The sequence below is a fragment of the Theropithecus gelada genome, chromosome 4, assembly GCF_003255815.1.
Source record: "Theropithecus gelada isolate Dixy chromosome 4, Tgel_1.0, whole genome shotgun sequence".
In the NCBI taxonomy this organism is placed as follows: domain Eukaryota; kingdom Metazoa; phylum Chordata; class Mammalia; order Primates; family Cercopithecidae; genus Theropithecus; species Theropithecus gelada.
The window spans coordinates 132,982,044-133,003,987 of record NC_037671.1 but is presented as its reverse complement, the minus strand read 5'-3'; the positions used below and the strand labels follow the sequence as shown (position 1 = coordinate 133,003,987).

General features: G+C 40.6%; 1 protein-coding gene across 2 annotated transcripts in view; it reads right to left on the bottom strand.

Annotated features, from left to right (window-relative positions):
* AFG1L (AFG1 like ATPase) overlaps positions 1-21,944 on the bottom strand; it is a 221,100-nt gene that overhangs the window by 160,990 nt on the left and 38,166 nt on the right. For both annotated transcript variants that reach the window (XM_025383053.1, XM_025383054.1), the window contains exon 3: positions 4,333-4,384. In XM_025383053.1, coding sequence (XP_025238838.1) covers positions 4,333-4,384 — 52 coding nt within the window. The remainder of the gene's footprint in view (positions 1-4,332; positions 4,385-21,944) is intronic.

Here is a 21,944-nt window from a genome sequence, read left to right as displayed (position 1 = left end):
CTGCATTTCTATAAACAGTAACGCATATAATGACATTTTGGTCAACAATGGACCACATATCCAATGGTGGTCCCAAAAGATTATGAAGAAGCTGAAAAATTTCTATCACTTAGTGATGTCATAGCTATCCTAACATGGAAGCACAATTAATTTTAACAAATTTCATGTAGCTCAAGTACACAGCACTGATAACATCTTGTATAAAGTAGCATACAGAAATGTCCTCGGCCTTCATATTCATTCACCACTCACTCACTGACTCATTCATAGTCAAACAGGCATCCCATATTTTATCTACTATACTGTATTATTACTGCACCTTCTCTGTTTAGATATGTGTAAATAAACAAATACCATAGTGTTACAACTGCCTACAGTATTCAATACAGTAACACGCTGTACAGGTTTGTAGCACAGGAGCAATAGGTTCTATAATACAGCTGAGGTGTGTAGTAGGCACATGTATCCCTGCATCCAAGCCAGGGAGAACTATGCTTCCTAACTCCTAACCTTAAAACCAGCCTACCTTTCAACTGGTGAAATTAGAATCTGTGTCAATGTGAAACATGTGAGGTGAAACCAGGAGGCAGCAGAAAAGGGGCTGATAAGCAAAATGTACTTTTATTCTCTTCTAGTGTACCAGAGAATTCATTAACCCTGCCATCACCACCGCAGTCGGCTGGTCAAGAGCTGAGGCTCTGTTGTGAGAAAGTCAGCTGTTGGGTATGAATGAAGCCACAAAATACTACTACCACAGCTTTTGGCTTCTATATGAGATGTGATAAACATTTTACAACAAAAATAATTCATTTCAAGATTGAACCATGATAATAATCCCTCCAACTCATACATCAACCCTACTGCAGTTCCCAGGATTTAGGTTCCACCTGGGTCAATCCTCTCAACACATCTGTGAAGAAAGAGGTGAAGTGAGCAGGACAAAGCCCAAATAGAGTGCAAGAATGAAAAGTGGGAAGGGAGTGCTACCAGGTAGGTATTCTCTATCCCATGAAGTCTCCTTAAAAATTATTTATTTAAATTTTTCTTAAAAAAAAAAACATAAGAGAGGAGGTCTCACTATGTTGCCCAGGCTGGTCTCGAAATCCTAAGCTCAAGCATGTTTATTTATTTTTATTTTATTTTTATTTTATTTTATTTATTCATGTATTTATTTATTTATTTTGAGACAGTCTTGCTCTGTTGCCCAGGCTGGAGTGCAGTGGTGCGATCTCAGCTCACTGTAACCTCTACCTCCGGGGTTCAAGCAATTCTTCTGCCTCAGTCTCCTGAGTAGCTGTGACTACAGGCACCCACTACCATGCCAGGCTAATTTTTGTATTTTTAGTAGAGACAGGGTTTCGCCATTTTGGCCAGGCTGGTCTAAAACTCCTGACCTCAATGATCCGCCCCGCTCAGCCTCCCAAAGTTGCTGGGATTATAGGCGTAGGCCACTGCACCTAGCCCAATTTATTTATTTATCTATTTTTAAGATAGGGCCTCACTCTGTAGCCCAGGCTGGAGTGCAGTGGTGCAATCTCAACTCACTGCAACCTTGATCTCCCAGGCTCAAGTGATCCTCCCACCACATCCTACTGAGTACCTGGAACTACAGGCACACACCACCATGCTCAGCTAATTTTTTAATTTTTTTGTAGAGACGGGGTCTCACCTTGTTGTCCAGGCTAGTCTCAAACTTCTGGTCTTAAGAAATTATCCTACCTCAGCCTCCCAAAGTGCTGATATTACAGGCATGAGCCACCATGCCCAGCCTTCTTAAAAGTTAGTACCTGTTTCCCAAGTCCAAAAAAGGAAAAGAATAAAGAAGAAGAGCTTATGGTGGCATTTTGAGGCTACTCTCCCAGAGAGCCCCCCAGATGAAAACTTCATCTTTTATTACCTATTTTATTTCATTTTTGAGACGGGGGTCTCACTCTGTTGCCCAGACTGGAGTGCAGTGGCATAATCATGGCTCACTACAGCCTTGACCTCCCAGGCTCAAGTGATCCTTCCACCTCAGCCTCTGGAGTAGTTGGGACTATAGGCACATGCCACCATGCCAGGCTAATTTTTGTATTTTTTGTGGAGACAGAGTTTTGCCATGTTGCCCAGGCTGGTCTTGAACTCCTGGGCTCAAGCAATCCACCCACCTCGGCCTTCCAAAGTGCTGGGATTACAGGTATGAGCCATCATGCCTGGCAGATTACCTATTTTATAAGTGGTCTGAACTAAACTTATTATAGCCACCAAAATGTTCATCTCACTTCCCATTTCAGAATTCCTTTCTCTTCCCCTCTCTATATTATAAGGATGTTTCCAAACAAAGGTTGCCACACACCCAAACTATGTGAACATCCCGTACTATCATATCTTTTCTATTGCTTTCAAACACTCAGATGAATAACTTGTAATGTGCTTCCCTTCAGTTAGTTACCATATGGCTGTATTTTCTAAACTAAAATCCAACAACGTTCATAGGGTTTAAAAAAAAAGTCCTTTTACAGAAGTGGAAGCAGTTGTGCTTTATCAACCATCTCCATTTATGGTCAGCTGGTTAAGGTAACAGGAGGAACAAAGTTGTTGATTTTAGCAATGACTTAATATGAAAGTGAAGGTACTGGAAGTAAATGTTCTCAGGAGGCAGAGAATGAGCCCTGACAACAGGATGAGAATCTTTAATGGTGCCCAAAGGTGCAGGAACATAAAATTGATCAAGTGTCTATTATAAATTGCTTTCTAAATAAGAAGTAAGTATACATTGGTCTCAAAAGTACCAATTAGCCAATGAACTAAGAAAAAGAATAGTTTGAGCTTCTTTTCTGTAATTTCAAGAACTTAAGGAATTTTAAGGGGCAATCTCTAATGTTCACTTTTGTGAACTAAATTATTCTCTTTTATTAGATTAGCTAAATCTGGAAATATAAAACGGATATTCAATGCAAGGCATCAGTAATCTTTTAGAAAAAGAAAGAACAGTTTAGAAAGGAACAGTTTTATCTTTAAGGCATTAAAACTACTTATTCGGCCAGGCGCCATGGCTCACGCCTGTAATCCCAGCACTTTGGAAGGCTGAGGACGGCGGATCACAAGGTCAGGAGATCAAGACCATCCTGGCTAACAAGGTGAAACTCCATCTCTACTAAAAACACAAAAAATTAGCCGGATGTGGTGGCAGGCACCTGTAGTCCCAGCTACTTGGGAGGCTGAGGCAGGAGAATGGCGTGAACCCGGGAGGCAGAGCTTGCAGTGAGCCGAGATCATGCCACCGCACCAGCCTGGGTGACAGAGCAAGACTCCGTCTCAAAAACAAACAAACAAAAAAACTACTTATTCAATGCCCTTTTTTTTTCTTTTCCTAAAAATGTTACTAATATTCCCTGCCATTACTCCCTCATAATGCAAATCTGTCGTGGCTATAGGGGAGCCTAGAGTGTGAATATTAGTCTAGTACAAAACTGACCTTGTTACATGTGAATGTGAGTTTTGAGTATGCCAGAAGAAGAAATAATTGACTGACAGTAAACTGAGGGATTAGAAAAAAATAAAATTTAAAAATTTAAAAAGACACGAAAGAAATAATTGAAAGCAAGGAGGCAATAAAGCCAAGTAGAAACCCCTTCATGATATCAATGACTGAGGGTGGCCAAGGAGAGGTTTAAGACTAAGAGAAAAGGATTTGTTTGAAGAAAATAGAAACCACAAAACAGAATATTTCAGTAAGAATGAGGTCAGGGAAGACTTCATAAGCAAGACACTACATGATTAGGAAAACCTGGAAAGAAGTGACGACTCAGAAGGTTTCCATCAAAATGTGAGTCTTTCTGCCCAATGTCTACAACTGGGAGACCAAGGAAATGTTACCACTTATGCATTAAGAGTATCTACTATCAACTACATTAAAGATAATAACGACTAAATTATTCATCTTAGTGCTTAGGTTATGACTAGAAATATTACTGGAAATTAAAAGTAAAAAAGAACAGCTTATTTTTTAAAAAAGTATTAAGCTGAGTTAATGAGTCATGGAATCCTGATTTGTCTAATAACCTACTGTAGATGATTTCCTTCCCTGAGATTAATTACGTTATACATTAAATAATGTTTGCACCCTAACATGGTGACTAATTCTGCCCTAGACTATAGCCGTATCCTAAGAGAAGTAAAGTAAAAGCTGAGATACTGCCCTCTCTCCCCTTTCTTCTCTCCCTGCCTTACCCTGCCTCATCCTATTCCCTTGCTGGTAATAGATTGAGGAATAGAAATAGAAATTATCCCTGAGCAAAAGCTGAGAAACTTTCTGTTTTGCCCACCCAAAACTTATTTTAACACACTTACCAACATCTCCATAAACATACAGGCCCCTGGGAGGTTTGCTCCTTGAAAAAAGCTGCAAATTAAGAACAAATTATAAATCTCTACCATGCAAATAATTAAATATAATCATATACATAGTCTTCCTAACTGTCGTATATACACAACCAAGAGGGACTATTATATACAATAAGAAAAAACTTGATGTAAAAATGTATAAAACTGAAATATTATGCAGCCTTAAAAAGGGAAAAATCTCTAACATATACATGAATGAACATTGAGGACATCATGCTAGGTGACATAAACCAGTCACAAAAAGACAAATACTATCACTCCACTTACATGAGGTACTTAGAAGAGCGAAAAATTAGAGACAGAAAGTAGAAGTCAGGCGCTGTGGCTCACACCTATAATCTGAGCACTCTGGGAGGCTGAGGTGGGAGGATCACTTGAGCCCAAGAGTTCAAGACCAGCCTGGACAATATAGGGAGACCTCATCTCTGCAAGTAGTTAAAAAGAATTAGCCAGATGTGGTGGCATGTACTTGTGGTCCCAGTTACTCAGGGGACTGAAGTTAGAGGACTGCTTGAACCCAGGAGGTCAAGGCTACAGTGAGCTGTGTTCACACCACTGTACTGCAGCCTGGACAACACAGCAAGACCCCGTCTCAATTAGAAAAAAGTAGAACAAGAGGTTGCCAGGGGCTGGAGGGAGGAAGGAATGGGGAATTATTGTTTAATGGGTTCAGAGTTTCAGTTTTACAAGATGAAAGGAGTTCTGGAGATAAATGGCAGTGATAGTTGCATGACATTACGAATGTATTTAATACCACTGAACTGTACTCTTAAAACATGAAAAATGGTAAATCTTATGTGTGTATTTACCACAAAAGAAAATTGGAAAAAAATGCTGTGAAGCCCCTCTTAGGATTCAATACAGGATGCAATAACCATAGTAGCCCCCCGCGAGGGGTTCACAGTCACACAACTCGAATGTACATCCCCTCTACTATTTACCATCCGTGGAGTCTTTCCCTTCTTTCCCAGATGGGCTCCCCAAACAATGGCAGCTAGACTCATTCTCAGCAATTAATGAGTACAGTAGAAGAATTTTTCTGGAGAAACTGAATGATCTCCAGACAAAAAGGCCCAAAGGCACTTATGTTGGTTAAGCTTCTCCCAAAGAAAGACCTAGATCCCTATCAGATTACCTTCTGGTAAAGCACACCAGTCACCAAACCTCTCAAGCTGGAGCTTCAATCAGCTTGTTAATACCAATGGTCAATAGATATTTGGAAGAAACTTCCAAGATAAAAGTCAGAGACCAGAACAAATATACAGAGGGGAAGAAACTCAGAGGAAACAGAGGACTATCCAGACATTAAAAAAAAAAAAAAAAACCTCTAAGTGGGCCGGGCACGGTGGCTCACACCTGTAATCCCAGTACTTTGGGAGGCCAAGGTGGGCACATTGTTTGAGCTCAGGAGTTTGAGACCAGGCTAGGCAACATAGCAAAACCCCATCTCTACAAAAAAAATACAGAAATCAGCCGGGCATGGTGGCATACTCCTATAGTCCCAGCTACTTGGGAGGCTGAGGTGGAAGGACTGCTTGAGCCCAGGAGGTGGAGACTGCAGTGAATCAAGATCACACCATGGCACTCCAGCCTGAGCAACAGAATGAGACACTGTCTCACTCAATCACAATCAATCAATAAAAATAAAAGTGAAGTCAATATAATAATATACTGAGGAAAAATAAGAGAAGCTACTAAAACCATATAAAGCATAGTGGGAGAAAGAAATTGTCTCTTCAGTAAATGATGTTTGGGAGGCTGAGGCATTAGGATTGCTTGAGCCCAGGAGTTTGAGATTAGCCTGGGCAACAAAGCAAGACACCATCTTTACAAAAAAGAAATTGTTTCCATTGCAGAAAAATGATTTCCTACTAATCTATCCAATCTATTCATCAAGTGTGAAAATGGAAAATTGTCCTTTCATACATTCAGGGTATGAAAAAAACTTCCCACTCAGCAAGAAGAAAACATAGGCTCTGGGAAATGTAGAGAGCCCCTGGGAGGGAAAAAAGCTTGTCAGAGGGAGGCCTGCTTCTAGGACCACAGTGGCACTGCAGGTCAGGAAAGCAGTCAGGTCCAGAGCAAAACTGGAAACTGAAGGGCTCTGGAGATGAAGCAAAATGGAACTTCTCTTACCTAATGCTATTATCAAACCAAATAACCATCTTGAATTTTGTTACACTTAGAAGAGTAACCTTCAGACTCTGCAGCAGTTCCTAAACACCTGTGCAAACAACGAGGTATGATAGGGTGGAGTGAGTTCAGAAAGGGAAGGTAAAACAGAAAAAAGTGAAGATTATGCCACTTAGCATCAACCAGAGTGGTCAATAATTTGGCAGAGAACATTCTCAAAACCTAGCTTTCAGGGTTTCATCCATAATGTTTTTGGTTTTGTCTTATTTTATTTATTTTAGAGACAGGGTCTCACTCTGTCACTCAGGCCTCGAACTCCTGGACTCAAGCAATCCTCTTGCCTCAGCTTCCTAAGTAGCTGGGGCAGGCGGACACCACTACATCCAGCTAATTTTTATTTTTAAAAAACTCTCCTGTAGGCTGGGTGCAACAGCTCATGCCTGTAATCCTAGCACTTTGGGAGGCCAAGGCAGGCAGACCACTTGAGGTCAGGAGTTCAAGACCAATCTGGCCAACATGGTCAAACGTTGTCTCTTCTGAAAATACAAAAATTAGTTGGGCGTTGTGGTGCATGCCTGTAATCTCAGCTACTTGGGAGGCTGAGGTGGGAGAATCGCTTGAACCGGGAAGCGGAGGTTGCAGTGAGCCAAGATCACACCACTGCACCCAGCCTGGGCAACAGAACAAGACTCCATCTCAAAACACAAGCAAACAAACAAACTACCCTGTAGAGATGGGGTCTCACTATGTTGCTCAGTCTGGTCTTAAACTGCTGCCTAGGCCTCCCAAAGCGCTGGGATTGCAAACATGAGCCACCATACCTGGCCTGCTTTTGTTTTATAATTTATGGGTTCATTCCAACCTGCCTCAGAAACCTCTCTTGTTTTCTAGTTCCTTTTTGCTTTCTTTCTCTATTAAATGTAGCTTGGGCCTTCTAGACCTCACTCACAGTCTAGGCCAGACAAAAGGATCTTCTTTGCTTTGACTCTGCCATCCGGATGGCTTCCTAGTATCTCTCTGCATGTTTACTCCCCATCTATTCTTAAATCTCCACTCAAAACAATTTTCTACTCCTGCCAAAACTTCTTAATTTTTCTTGGTTTTTTGTTTCTTATATGAACCATTATCATGGTTATTCTATTTTCAAGTGCCAGAAAAAGCATTATGCTCTTAATTTTAGAACAGCTTCGAATTGGAAAACTTGCATAAAACCTAATAATCTCTAAGTATATTCTACGTATGTGAAATTTTTTGAAAGCAGCATTTTGTATAGGCAACTGAGAGTGTCACAGCAATTCATAATTCTTCACAATACATTTTGTGGGAATAGTTTTAAGGCCTATTCTGATACTGCTACATGATATAATCAAGATAGGGTGAATAAATGAAGTTCAGGGAAAAGAAATGAAGAAAGATGGCAGGGGGCGGGCAGGGGAAGATTGCATGGAGAGAACTGAATGCTGCTATAAAAAAAAAAAAAAAGTTGGCCAGGTGTGGTGGCTCACACCTGTAATCCTAGCACTTTTTGGGAGGCCCAGGTGGACGGATCACTTGAGGTCAGTAGTTCAAAACCAGTGGCCAACATGGTGAAACCCCATCTCTACTAAAAATACAAAAATTAGCCAGGCATGGTAGCAGGCTACTCAGGAGGCTGAGGCAGGAAAATTGCTGGAACCTGGGAGGCAGAGGTTGCAGTGAGCCGAGATCGCACCATTGCACTCCAGCCTGGGCGACACAGCAAGACTCCACCTCAAAAAAATAAAAAATAAAAAGAGAGAAAATCTGCGCTCATGGTCCTCTCTTCTATTTTTCCCTCTCAACTCAATATATTTTAGAAAGAGCACTTTAGCAAATACCACATTCTACATTACATATATAATCTGTTATGTTGTATTATATCTTATAGTAATATTTAGAAGATGACAAAGAGATACTGCTGTGCCAAAGAAAAGATCCTCAAACATCTAAGATCACAAATACCTGGTATCACATGAATACTGTATAAGATGGAGATTTTAATATAAGCAAATTGATCAACAAAATGGATACCCTCCTAACAAGAATCATTAGACATAGATATAGTCTATCTAAACAATATTATACACTCCACTTATTTTTACTTGGGGAAACAAGCTAATTTCCTCCTCATAAAAATTTCAGTTTTCTAATAATTATTGAAATTATTTTAAGGCACTTAAAAATCTATGTCTTAAGGGAAAAATCAGAGAATCAAATGGAGAAAAGTAAGACTAATCAGAAGGCTATAAAATGGGTCCTAAAGAAGTTTTTGAATTCTTTATTAATAGTAGTGATTTCGGGGAGAGGAAGGTTTACACGGTTTTCTTCAAAATGACTGTCCCTTAGGAACCCACATCATTTGCATGCTCCTAGTTTAGATTTCTCACAACTTAACGCTATTTTTCTGTTCTATTAAATTTCCTTCCTTAAATTTAATTCCCTAAAACTTGTCCTTATGTCTCAGAAATCACAGTGAACTCCACACTTACACTATTTCTTGGTGCTGGTTATTCTCCATGTGCTCCCCTCCCCTGATGCCTTCTCCCTCCTGTCTGTGCCCCAAGAGACTGACCTTTCTGGCTGGCTCCTGGCTGGTTCAGCCCATGGGAGGCATTCCTTGCAGGAAATAGGAGAGAGGGCATAGAAGGGGATGGGTCGTTCTCTCCCATCCCTCCCTGCTTCAGAGATGTGTCTCAGTAGAGCCACATCCCTCCAGACCGATAAGCAGCCCACCCCTCAGGCCACAGCTCCAGCTCTCACCAGTCTCCTCCTTTGCCCTTCCATCCCTTGTTTGCTACCTTAAGCCTGCCCATGCCTCTCTATGTAGTCTCTAAATTTGGTCTTTATTGAAACATCTACTGTGAATTGTTTTCTGCCAGGACTCTGATACATTCCGGACTCCCAAAATGCACACACGTAACATTAGACTCAGACTTTAAAATCTGAAATGATTAAGTTTCTCTAGTGACCAGTTATAAGATTTGTCACAAGTTACCTGTATCTTAGGGAGTTTGTAAAGTAGGATGATGACACCTTCTCTAATGGGCTTTTGATGAGGATCCAGTGACATCACCTTTTAGATTGCGCAGATAGATCGTAAGCTTAAGGATGATGTTGGAAGGTGGTGATAACCTACCACCTACCTCCACCAAGCATAAGAGATATGGCAGAAGAGTATTAGAGTTGAACCCAAAAGATCTAGGTACAAATCCTGGCTGGCTACTGATTAGCTAGGTGACCCTGGGTAAGCCCTCTCAACTCTCCAACCTGCTGTCTCCTTATCTGTTGGGTGCAGGGCCCAGCATAGAGAATTTCCCCGTCACTGCTCACTTCTGCATGTGTAATCACGCCAAAGACTGCAAGCATAATGTGCTTACCAATACCTGTTTATACTCAGACCTGTAATTCGTGGGAAAAGAAACACCACACCCTTTGACACATCCCTCTCAAAGATCTGAACAATACAATTAGTAAGTTCAAGCAATTTATATCCATATAAACTCTAAACCCAACAAACCAAGAATATATTCAAGAACAAGCAGCATGATTTCAAATATAGTCCATATGCTAAGCCAGAAAGAAAATTTCAATAAATTCCAATGAATCAAATGTACTCTAACCATAATTTAATAAAATTATATATAAATGATAAAAAGATAGCTAAAAATAGAAAAATCTCATACTAAAATATATACCCTTCCATGAACTTCACCCAGATTGCTGAGGATTGCTGAAAAAAGTCTGACAGTCGTGCAGAGTGGACCCTCTCTCTGGGCCCTCCATACTGTCAACAATTCTGTTTCCCTGGTGAGTTCACTGTGTCTTTGCAAAGAATCTCTGGAACCTTCTTACTTCCCACTAAGCAAAACTACATTTCACTCATCACTTTCAGAAGATGTCTCCTACTTCTTCATAAAGAGAGAACAGAAGGCATTGGGTTGAAAGTCCTTCAACTTCCTATGTGAAACTGCAATCCCACCCACATCTGCACCCATCCATTCCTCCCTCCTGTGACATTCCTCCTGTTACAAAGGAAAACGATTCTTCTTCCTGTCCTTCTTCCAACCTTCTATCAGTATTTAATTTCATACCTCATCTACCTTCTCAGGAACCAGGGCCCATCAAATCAAATTCCTCTTCTCTTGTAATCCTTCTTATCAACAGCTTATAAAGCTATTGATTTATAAAATGTTTTCCAATTAATTTACTTTTACAATCTTAAAGTGTAATATTTCACAAGACATAGGCCCAGAGACCATAAGGGAAAAAAATAGATACATTAAAAATAGTGAAATTAAGGCAAGGTGTGGCGGCTCACACCTGTAATCCCAGCACTTTGGGAGGCTGAGGCTGGCAGATCACTTGAGGTCAGGAGTTCGAGACCAGCCTGGCCAATATGGTGAGACCCTGTCTTTACTAAAAATACAAAAATTAGCTGGCTGTGGTGGCGCACACCCGTAATCCCAGCTACTTGGGAGAGACTGAGGCAGGAGAATCGCTTGAACTTGGGAGGTGGAGGTTGCAGTAAGCTGAGATCACACCACTGCACTCCAGACTCGACAACAGAGTGAGACTCCATCTCAAAAAACAAAAAACAAACAAACAAAAAAGACCACTGAAATTAAAACTTTCTATTAGAAAAAATCCTAAGGAAGGAAAAACAGCAAATAAACTGCAAAAAAAAAAACTGCATCAGTTAGGAGTCCTATTCAGCCATAAAAAAGAATGAGATCCTGTTATTTGCAACAACATGAATGAAACTGGAGGTCATTACATTAAGTGAAATAAGCCAGGCACAAAAAGACAAACACCACATATTCTCACTTATTTGTGGGATCTAAAAATCAAAGCAATTGAACTCATGAACATAGAGAGTAGAAGGATGGTTACCAGAGACTGGGAAGGGTAGTGAGAGGCTGGGGTGCCGGCGGAGGTGGGGATGGTTAATGGGTACAAAAAAATAGAAAGAATAAGTTCTACTATTTGATAGCACAACAAAATGACTATAGTCAATAACTTAATTGTAGATTTTAAAATAACTAAAAGAGTATATAATTTGATTATAACACAAAAGATAAATGTTTGAGGGGCCAGATATCCCATTCTCCATGATGTGATTATTTCACATTGCATGCCTGTATCAAAACATCCCATGTACCCCATAAATAGATACACCTACTATGTACCCACAAAAATTAAAAACTAAAAAATAATTTAAAAGAATTTCAGTAGTTCACACCTGTAATCCAGCACTTTGGGAGGCCAAGGCGGGAGGTGAGGAGTTCGAAACCAGCCTGGCCAACATGGTGAAACCCCATTTCTACTAAAAATGCAAAACTTAGTCAGGCGTGGTGGCACACACCTGTAATCCCAGCTACCTGGGAGACTGAGGTGGGAGAATCACTTGAACCCAGTAGGCAAAGGTTGCAGTATGCAGAGATCATGCCACTGCATTCCAGGCTGGGCAACAGAGCAAGACTGCCTCAAAAAAAAAAAAAAAAATTAAAGAATTTATTTTCTGCCTGGGTACAGTGGCTCACACCTGTAATTCCAGCACTTTGGAAGACCAACATGGGCAGATCACTTGAAGCCAAGAGTTTGAGACCACCCTGGCCAACATAGTAGTGAAACCCCATCTCTACTAAAAATACAACAATTAGTCGGGTGTGGTGGCACGTGCCTGTAGTCCCAGCTACTCAGGAGGCTGAGGCACAAGAACCATTTGAACCTGGAAGGTTAGATAACATTACTAAATGAGTGTTAAATTTCTGGAATGCGATGATGATAATATAGTTATGCAGGAAAAGGTCCTTGTGAGGCGTTATATGTGATATATTTAGGGGTCAAGTGTTATGATACAACTTATTTGTAGATGGTTCCAGAAAATAAGATATTTAGAGGGAAGGTTAAACAAATGTGGCAAAATGTTAACCATTAGTGGATCTAAGTATATTGCTGAAATTTTTCAAAATGAAAAGTTGGAAAAAAACAGAAAAAAATTTGGTAAGGTGACTACTGTATTACTTTTACTTTTGAACTAAACCTAAAATTATTCAAAAATATCTGCATATTCGCATTGTAGATATTTGCTTTCAAAACTGTTATCAAAACTATTCCTTTACTGCCAACTAAAAGAATGTATGTCATCCATCATTCCAAATATTTTGATTTAATGATTTTAGCATTATCCTTTGTTCCCTATGATATCAAAATTCTAGCATTAAAAAATGATCCAAGGTGATTCTCATCAAAGTTATACATTGAAATAGCACGTCCTCTGCCTTTCTGGGTCACTATCCACCTGCTACTCTGGCATCATTTCCACTAGGACAATTAGATAATAAGGGTGGTGCTGTTAAAATAAAAAGTGTTGTTTTCAATTTGTTTAAAATGCAGGAATACTACTTTTCCTGTTTCTCTCCGTTCCCCCCACCATTGCATTATTATCTCCCAAAATGATAGAATCAGAAACAATGATTCCAGCTGGAATGCTGAGCATAATTACATCTTTTAAAAACTGGCATTATAGCATTCTCAACATGGACCACTTTTTGATAAAAGTAGATCATTTCAGGTTTCTAAGAAGATCTTTAAAAACTAAAAAACTGAACTATATATTAGCACCCATAAATTCTCTTTAAATGAAAATGGTTTTTGAAATGTCTTTAGCTGATTTGCAAAAGAATCTCAGCAACCTAAAGTATAATACATCAACTTGCTCAGTTTACTAGCATAATTAAGCCTATTTAAGTATCTCAATAAGATGGGGGTGTGCTTAAAACTCTAAAACTACTAGTGTAAGAAATGGCTCAATTTCTGATTATAACACAATTTAAAGATGCAAATGACTTTTTGATGTCTCATGCATTCAAGTCACAAACATTTATAAGTTCCTACACGTACCACTGGGAGACAAATGACAGTGGGCTAGTTTTCTGGCAAATCCTTCCATGTTCACTTTGCTCCTACCTGATACTCTGCTTTTGGCCTAGCTTGGGTGAAGCTCTGCTAGGTCTGGTCTACTCCAGTCCACTACTAATTCAGTCCACTACTGAGATACGAGCATTATTCTCAAGCCAATCTGGGCTTCAGCAAAAGAAAGATGTGGAAAACATCCCTTGTTGTAAATGCTGTTGTTGTTCTGAATCTGAGAAAATAAACTGTCCTTCCAGGCATCTTCAGGGTTAGCTAAGAACTGATGTTAAGGAGGGAATGAGAACAGGACACATTCACAGAGACATATGTGGATACAGGCACTCAATGGAGACACCTACCCTGTCACACAGACACACAGATAGGCTCTGTGACTCTTTAGTGATGGCTTTGTTATTCATTCATGTTTCATTCGTTCCACAAACATGAACTGAGTGTTGAGCACCTACTTTGTGCTAGGCAGTGGGCTGGGATTCTTCAGGCCCAGAAGACCAAGAAAAGAAAAACCGGCCAGGGGCAGTAATCCCAGCACTTTTGGAGGCCAAGGTAGGAAGATCACTTCAGGTCAGGAGTTCAAGACCAGCCTGGCTCATCTCTACTAAAAATTAGCCAGGCATGGTGGCAAATGCCTGTAATCCAGCTGCTTCAGAGGCTGAGGCATGAAAATCACTTTAACTTGGGAGGCGGAGGTTGCCACGAGCTGAGATTGTGCCACTGCACTCCAGCCTGGGTGACAGAGTAAGACTCCATCTCAAAAAAAAAAAAAGAAAGACAGAAAGAAAGAAATACAATATCTACCAGAGAAGCATGTGGTCACCAGCAGGCAATGTGAGATGAGCCATAACAAAAGGATGGGGATGGGCAGCTTTAGCAGACCCAGAGACAAAATAAGGTCTCAGCCTCATCCAAGGATCTTCAAGCAGGTCATCATAGCTGGGGCTTATATTGCCAGCAGAGAACAATGGCAGAGGAGGTTGGCAAAAGGCAGGGACTAGGCTCTCAAGAACCTTGAAGAACATGCTGAGTTTGTATTTTATCTGGAGCGGGCTGAAAGCCTTAAGCAGGAGAAGAGTGTGATCAGATTTATATATATTCAGTTTATGAAATTTCAGAAAGAGGAAAACATTGCATTGCAAAAACCCTCTTATAAACATATTTCATATGCCTTTCTGAGAACTGTGCTAATAATTCCCCTTCCACAGTCTATTTGGATTTTTAAATTTTTAAATTTTTATTTTTTAGAGATGAAGTCTTGCCATGATGCCCAGGCTCATCTCAAACTCCTGGGCTCAAGTGATCCACCCGCCTCAACCTCCCAAAGTGCTGGGATTACAGGCATGACCCACCACACCCAGCCCCTCAGTCTATTTGTAAGAAGGAAAGGCTGAACTAGTAGACTCTAAAATTGTATTTTCAAGAAAAGTTGTTATTTTTTCAAAATAAAAAAAAAAAAAAAATCAACTAACCCTGCCAGGCACAGTGGCTCACACCTGTAATCCCAGCATTTTGGGAGGCTGAGGTGGGCAATTACTTGAGGCCAAGAGTTGAGACCAGCCTGGCCAACATGGTGAAACACAGTATCTACTAAAAATACAAAAATTAGCCGGGCGTGGTGGCCTGTAGTCCTACCTACACGGGAGGCTGAGCCATGAGAATTGCTTGAACGCAGGAGGCGGAGGTTGCAGCGAGCCGAGATTGCACCACTGAACTCCAGCCTGTGTGACAGATCAAGACTCTGTCTCCAAAAAAAAAAAAAAAAAAAAAAAACTAACGTGTTGAAATATCTCACAATCACATGTAAAATATTTTCACAATGGAATATTACAAAGAGGCAAAATTGAAGACTCTATGGAACAGCACGTTACCCACCCTCCAGCTTTATCAAATCTTTCTATGTTGACATTTATTTCAAAATTTATATAATAAAGCATTAATTATAGTTGAAGCCTTCCTTGTCCCCTTCCTCCTCAGTATTAACTACCTGAATGTATAGTTTATCATCCCCATGCTAAGCAACATTCCACTTTATAAATACATTCTGATTTGTTTACCCAGTCTTGTGGTATCTTCTAGTTATTTCTGAAAAAAAAAAAATACTCTCCTTTGTCTATTTTTCTACTGGGTTGTTTGTTTTTCTATTACATGGTAGAAGTTGTTTATATATTATTATTATTATTTGCAGAGATGAGGTCTTGCTATGTTGCTCAGGCTGGTTTCAAACTCCCGGCCTAAAGCGATCCTCCCAACCCTCAGCCTCTCATACTGTTGAGATTACAGGCGTGAGCCATTGCACCGGGTTAGGGTTCTTTACATACTCTAGAGAGTGATTCATAATCAATTTTTTTTTGAGATGGAGTCTCGCTGTGTCACCCAGGCTGGAGTGCAGTGGCAGATATCACCTCACTGCAACCTCCGCCTCCCGAGTTCAAGCGATTCTCATGCCTCAGCCTTCCGAGTAACTGGAATTACAGGCATCCACCACCACACCTGGCTAATTTTTGTAATTTTAGTTGAGATAGGCTTTCACCATGTTGGCCAGGTTGGTCTCGAACTCCTGACCTCAGGTGATCCACCCACCTCGGCCTCCCAAAGTGCTGGGATTACAGGAGTGAGCCAGCATGCCCAGCCAGTAGTCAATTATTTTTTATGAAAAATCTTTTCTCCCAGTCTGTTGTCTACCTTTTCACTTTTTCTATGGTACCTTTTGTTAACTAGAAGTTTTAAATTTTAACATAGTCAAATGTATTGGTGTTTACCTTTATAAGCTGGACTTTTTAATTTTTTTTCAATTTATAGGACAACATGAATATATATATTGGACTTTCATATCTTGTATAAGAAATGCTTCTGGCTGGGCAGGATGGCTCAGTCTGTAACACCAGCACTTTGGAAGGCTGAGGCAGGTGAATTGCTTGAGGCCAGGAGTTTAGATCAGCCTGGGTAACATGGTGAGACCACGTCTCTACAAAATACAAAAAATTAGCCGGGCGTGGTGGTATGCACATGTAGTCCCAGCTACTGGGGAGGCTAAGCTAAGAGGATTGGTTGAGCCCGGGAGGTCAAGGCTGCAGTGAGCCATGACTACACCCCTCCACTCCAGCCTGGGCAACAGAGCAAAACTCTATCTCGAAAAAAAGAAAACAAATTATTCCTTTTCCCAAGTTCATAAAGTTATTCCTCTATATTTTCTTCAAGAAGTTCTGAAGTTTCACTTTAAATTTAGGGCATTTATTTCTAGAGGTAAGTACCTAATTTTATTTTAATCTTCACATAGATAACCAATGATCCCATGCTAATTTAGTGAATAGACGATCATTTTCCTACTGATTCACAATGTCAACTCAATCATATATCAAGTTTCCATGTATATTTTGAACTTTCTATTTTGTTCTATTTGTTTGTCTATTTAATGGAACAGTGAATAGTTCCTGTTGAATAGAGGCAGGGATACAATACAGTAATGGAATATTAAACTGGAAAGTTAGACTAGGTAATCATCTACCAGCCCTCCTATCTAGTCAGGTAGCAGTCATCTAGAGCAAGGGCCAGCAAATTACGGCCATGGGCTAAATCCAGCATGACACTTGTTTTTGTAAATAAAGATTTATTGGAATATAGTTATTTATGTATTGCCTGTGGCTGCTCTGAGTGCAATGATAGAATTGAGTTCTTTTCCATCTGCCTCATGCATTGTTCTTGGAAGGGTGAGGAGGGGGTATCCAAATAAAAGGCGGTAGGATATAAAAGGGAGCTGGAAATAAGTTCTCATTAGGGAAAAACTGAAAATTATCTGGTAGAGGGCAGGAGAAAAAGGAAAGGAGTTCTGTGGCTCCCAATTCTCAGGTCTCTTGGGCTACAGTGTCTCCTCCTAAGAGATGAAAAACCTGGCTGCCTATAGACCACTGATAAATGGAAACACAGATTTTCAGAGTAGCTCCATACTCTATTTAATTCTCTCCCTCCCTGACTCTGGAAATGCTTGATTTGGCTGTGTAAAAGTAATTCTAATTATAGTGATTTACATGAACTACTTACCATTTATGCCTAATTACCTCACAGCACAATAACAATTATGCATACATTAAATGTGTCAGATTAACCTGGTTGTAAATTTTACTCAATAACAAAAGTAAAGTGTTTATAAATGCTCATTCTTCATAGTTTGTTGCTCATATGGCATGGTCATCTGCTCACAACATCTTCAAATGTTAATTTATTAGAGAAAACATTATTACATAGGTAGGTGAAAGCAGCGTGGTAGTTTGTCACCAATTTTTTCACCTTGGTTAATAAATTTGGTATCTTATGAAGAAGGTATACTTTATTTTAGTATTATAGCATACGCTTACAGAAAGTTTCTTAGGAGTACAGAGGGAAAAAAAATAACTGCACCATAATGAAATCTATTTGTGTTTTGTTTTGTTTTGTTTTTTGAGACAGTCTCTCTCTGTCGCCCAGTCTGGAGTGCAGTGGCACGATCTCAGCTTACTTCAGCCTCAACCTCCTGGGCTCAAGTGATCCTCCCACCTCAGTCTCCCAATTAGGTGGACCACAGGCATGTACCACCATGCCTAGCTAATTTTTTTTTAGAGATGGGGCCTCCCTGTGTTGGCCAGGCTGGCTGAAATTCCTGGCCTCAAGCAATCCGCCCATGTCAGCCTCTCAAAATGCCGGAATTACAGGCAAGAGCCACCATACCCAGCCTATAATGAAGTTTAAACAATTGTATTAAAAACAAAATTCAAAGTTCATAAAATCATAAATCCTACTTAGCATATGTCTTAGTTCATTTTCTGTCACTTATAACAGAAACTGAGTTTCAGATATTCTGAAATTTATTTATTTTTAAACAGGTAGTAATTAGTTGAATTTAATGATAAAATGAAGATATTGAGAAATAGTATTTGTTTTTTTGTTTTTTTGGTTTTTTTTTTGAGACGGAGTCTCCCTCTGTCGCCCAGGCTGGAGTGCAGTGGCCGGATCTCGGCTCACTGCAAGCTCCGCCTCCCGGGTTCACGCCATTCTCCTGCCTCAGCCTCCCGAGTAGCTGGGACTACAGGCGCCCGCCACCTCGCCCGGCTAGTTTTTTGTATTTTTTAGTAGAGATGGGGTTTCACCGTGTTAGCCAGGATGGTCTCGATCTCCTGACCTCGTGATCCACCCGTCTCGGCCTCCCAAAGTGCTGGGATTACAGGCTTGAGCCACCACGCCCGGCCGAGAAATAGTATTTGTTATTTAAAGTTCAAGAAAATGGGCAGTCAGTACTGCTTAGCTTTCCTCCAAAATGGCTGAATATGTAGCACAGCAGCACAAATGCTGTAGCTAACAAACAACTTAAGTTCTTGAGTGATCTGTCTTCTCCTTAGCTGTTTGGATGGCCTATCAGAGAGAGAAGACTGTGCTGTGGTGAAACTTGTCCCTTACAGTTTCCACTATTCTTTCAACAATGCCAAGGTTTCATACCCAAGGCAAAGGTTTACAGTCCAAAGTCCGAGTTTTACTCAGAAACTGAGTAATTTATAAAGAAAAGGAATTTATGGGCCAGGCACAGTGGCCCACACTTGTAATCCCAACACTTTGGGAGGCCCAGGCAGGCAGATCACGTGGCACAGGAGTTCGAGACCAGCCTGGCCAAAGTGGTGAAACCCAGTCTCTACTAAAAATACAAATATTAGCTGGGCGTGGTGGCACACCCAGCTACTCAGAAAACTGAGGCAGGAGAATGGCTTGAACCCGGGAAGGTTGCAGTGAGCTGAGATCGCACCACTGCACTCCAGCCTGGCAACAGAGTGAGACTCAGTCTCGAAAAAAAAAAAAGAAAAAAAAAAAAAGAAAGGAATTTATTTCTTACAGTGATAGAGGCTGAGAAGTCCATGTCTGAGGGACCCCATCTAGTGAGGGCCTTCTTGCTGGTAAAGACTCTCTGCAGAGCCCCAGACGACACAGGGGCATCACATGGTGAGGGGGCTGAGTGTGCTAGCTCAAGACTCTCTTCCCCTTATAAAGCCACCAGTCCCACTCCCATGATAATCCATTAATCCATTAACCCATTACTCTACAAATGGACTAATCCATTCATGACAGCAGAGCCCTCATGACTCAGTCACCTCTGAAAGGATTCACCTTTCAATACTGCCACAATGGGGATTAAATGTCAACATGAGTTCTGAAAGAGACAAATATTCAAACCATAGCACCAGATTAAAGAACTCTCCAAATAAAGTTTTTCCATCACTGGAAAACCTAATAGCCCAAAGTTTCCTTTTCTGATAATTGGCATATCAGTGTTTGTTTTTAGAAAAAAATAGGTCTGTGTCATCTTTATTCTCTTCAAAAACTAAAGTTCTATATACTTTTCTTCAAATTATGCTAGATGTTTGGATCTCTTTCAGTATTTTAAAGATTTAGTGGGGCCAGGCGCAGTGGCTCACACCTGTAATCCCAGCACTTTGGGAGGCCAAGGCGGGTGGATCACTTGATGTCAGGAGTTTGAGACCAGTCTGGCCAACATGGTGAAACCCCGTCTCTACTAAAAATGCAAAAATCAGCCAGGCGTGGTGGTGGGCACCTGTAATCCCAGCTACTCGGGGGGCTGAGACAGGAGAATCACTTGAACCCAGGAGGCAGAGGTTGCAGTGAGCCAAGATCGCACCATTGAACTCCAGCCTGGGTGACACAGCGAGACTCGGTCTCAAAAAATAAATAAAAAATAAAATTGTTTATTTAAAAATTTTTAAATTGTTAAATAAAATATTTATTTAAAATAAAGATTTAGTGGGTTTAGGAAACTATAAGGGCCAAGAGCAATGGCTCATGCCTGTAATCCCAGCATTTTGTGAGGCCAAGATGGGAGGACTGCTTGAACTCAGATCAACACCAACACCAGCCTGGGCAACATGGCAAGACCCTGTCTCGGAAAGAAGGGAGGGAGGGAGGGAGGGAGGCAGGCTATAAGACAAATACTATTAGAAAAATATGTTTCTCTACCTACTAAACATTTATTCACATGCACTAGGATTTAACAAATAGGACCTTTCATTAGACACATTTGAAACTCTACCTGCCATATCAAATCTTCCATTTACATTAGATTTTAACTACCCAATAAAACCAGGGTTATTCACTAGCTGGCCCATCATAGCCAACTCAGATATCAAAGGTGGATGTATGGGAAAATACCCCTAAGAAGAGCCAATGATTTTTTTAAAAACCACCGTTGTTGAATCGGCAACCAAATAAGTTAATAATTACAGTATACTTGTGATTGGATGGGAGTTCACCAACCACTGTAAGATGAGCTCTAGGGATGCTACAGAGTAGGGAGGAGGGATAAAAGGAATATATTTCCAGGAGGCTGGGGCAGACAGATTGCTTCAGCTCAGGTGTTCAAGACCAGCCTGGACAACATGGCAAAACCCCATCTCTATTTAAAAAAAAAAAAAAAAATTACAAAAAAATTATCTGGGTGTGGTGGCACACACCTGTGGTCCCAGTTACTGGGGAGGCTGAGGTGTGAGGCTTGCTGGAGCCCGGGAGGTTGAGGCTGCAGTGAGCCATGATTGCACCACTGCATTCTAGCTAGGCAACGGAGTGAGACCCTGTCTCAAAAACAAAACAAAAAAAAAGAAATATATTTCCAAAAGGAAGAGGACTAGAAAGGGAGCAAGATGCAAAATTCAGGAAAGCAATTCAAACCTCAGATAACCAAAATATCCAGTTGAGTACAACATGTTGTTTCCTGGCTAGGCCACATAACTAAACTGTTAGTTTACTTGGATGCCCACCTGTATCACAAACTATATAATTACATAGTTTTATATGTTATAGTTCATATACTCTATGCAAATATATCCCTATATATCACATATAACTAGATATGCAGTACATAAGCAGTCTATATTTTTTAAACTTTTTGGTTCTTTACTCACCTATAAACTTTGAGAAATATGGGAAAAAGAGGTTGGTCATCAAAACAAATAATTCATCATTATTACCTACAACCATCGTGCTAGACTGATCACTCATGGTGCCCACCACACTCACAGTCCACTTCTGAGAGCAACTGCCATGCTCACAGGAGCAGCCCTACATGGGAACACAGGTAAGTCAATCTTTACACTGGTTAACGGCCTCTAAGAAACCCAGTGTGAAAGCTCTACCCGAACAGGGATGAAGTCATTGGTTGACCTATGAGATCCTTACTCAGGAATTTAAACTACAGACACATAGAGAGAATTAAGAAGTTGGTAGAAGTTGAAGCAGACATGAGAGACAAAGAACAAAAAAGTAAGTGGGTGCTGTGGTCTCAATGTTTGCATTGCCCCAAAATTCACATGCTGAAGTTCTCACCCCCAAAGTGAGGCTCTTAGGAGGTAGGCCCTTTGGAAGGTGATGAGGTCATGAGAGCAGAGCCCTCCTCAGTTGGATTAGTGCCCTTACAAAAGAGGCCTGACGGAGCTCATTTGTCCCTTCAG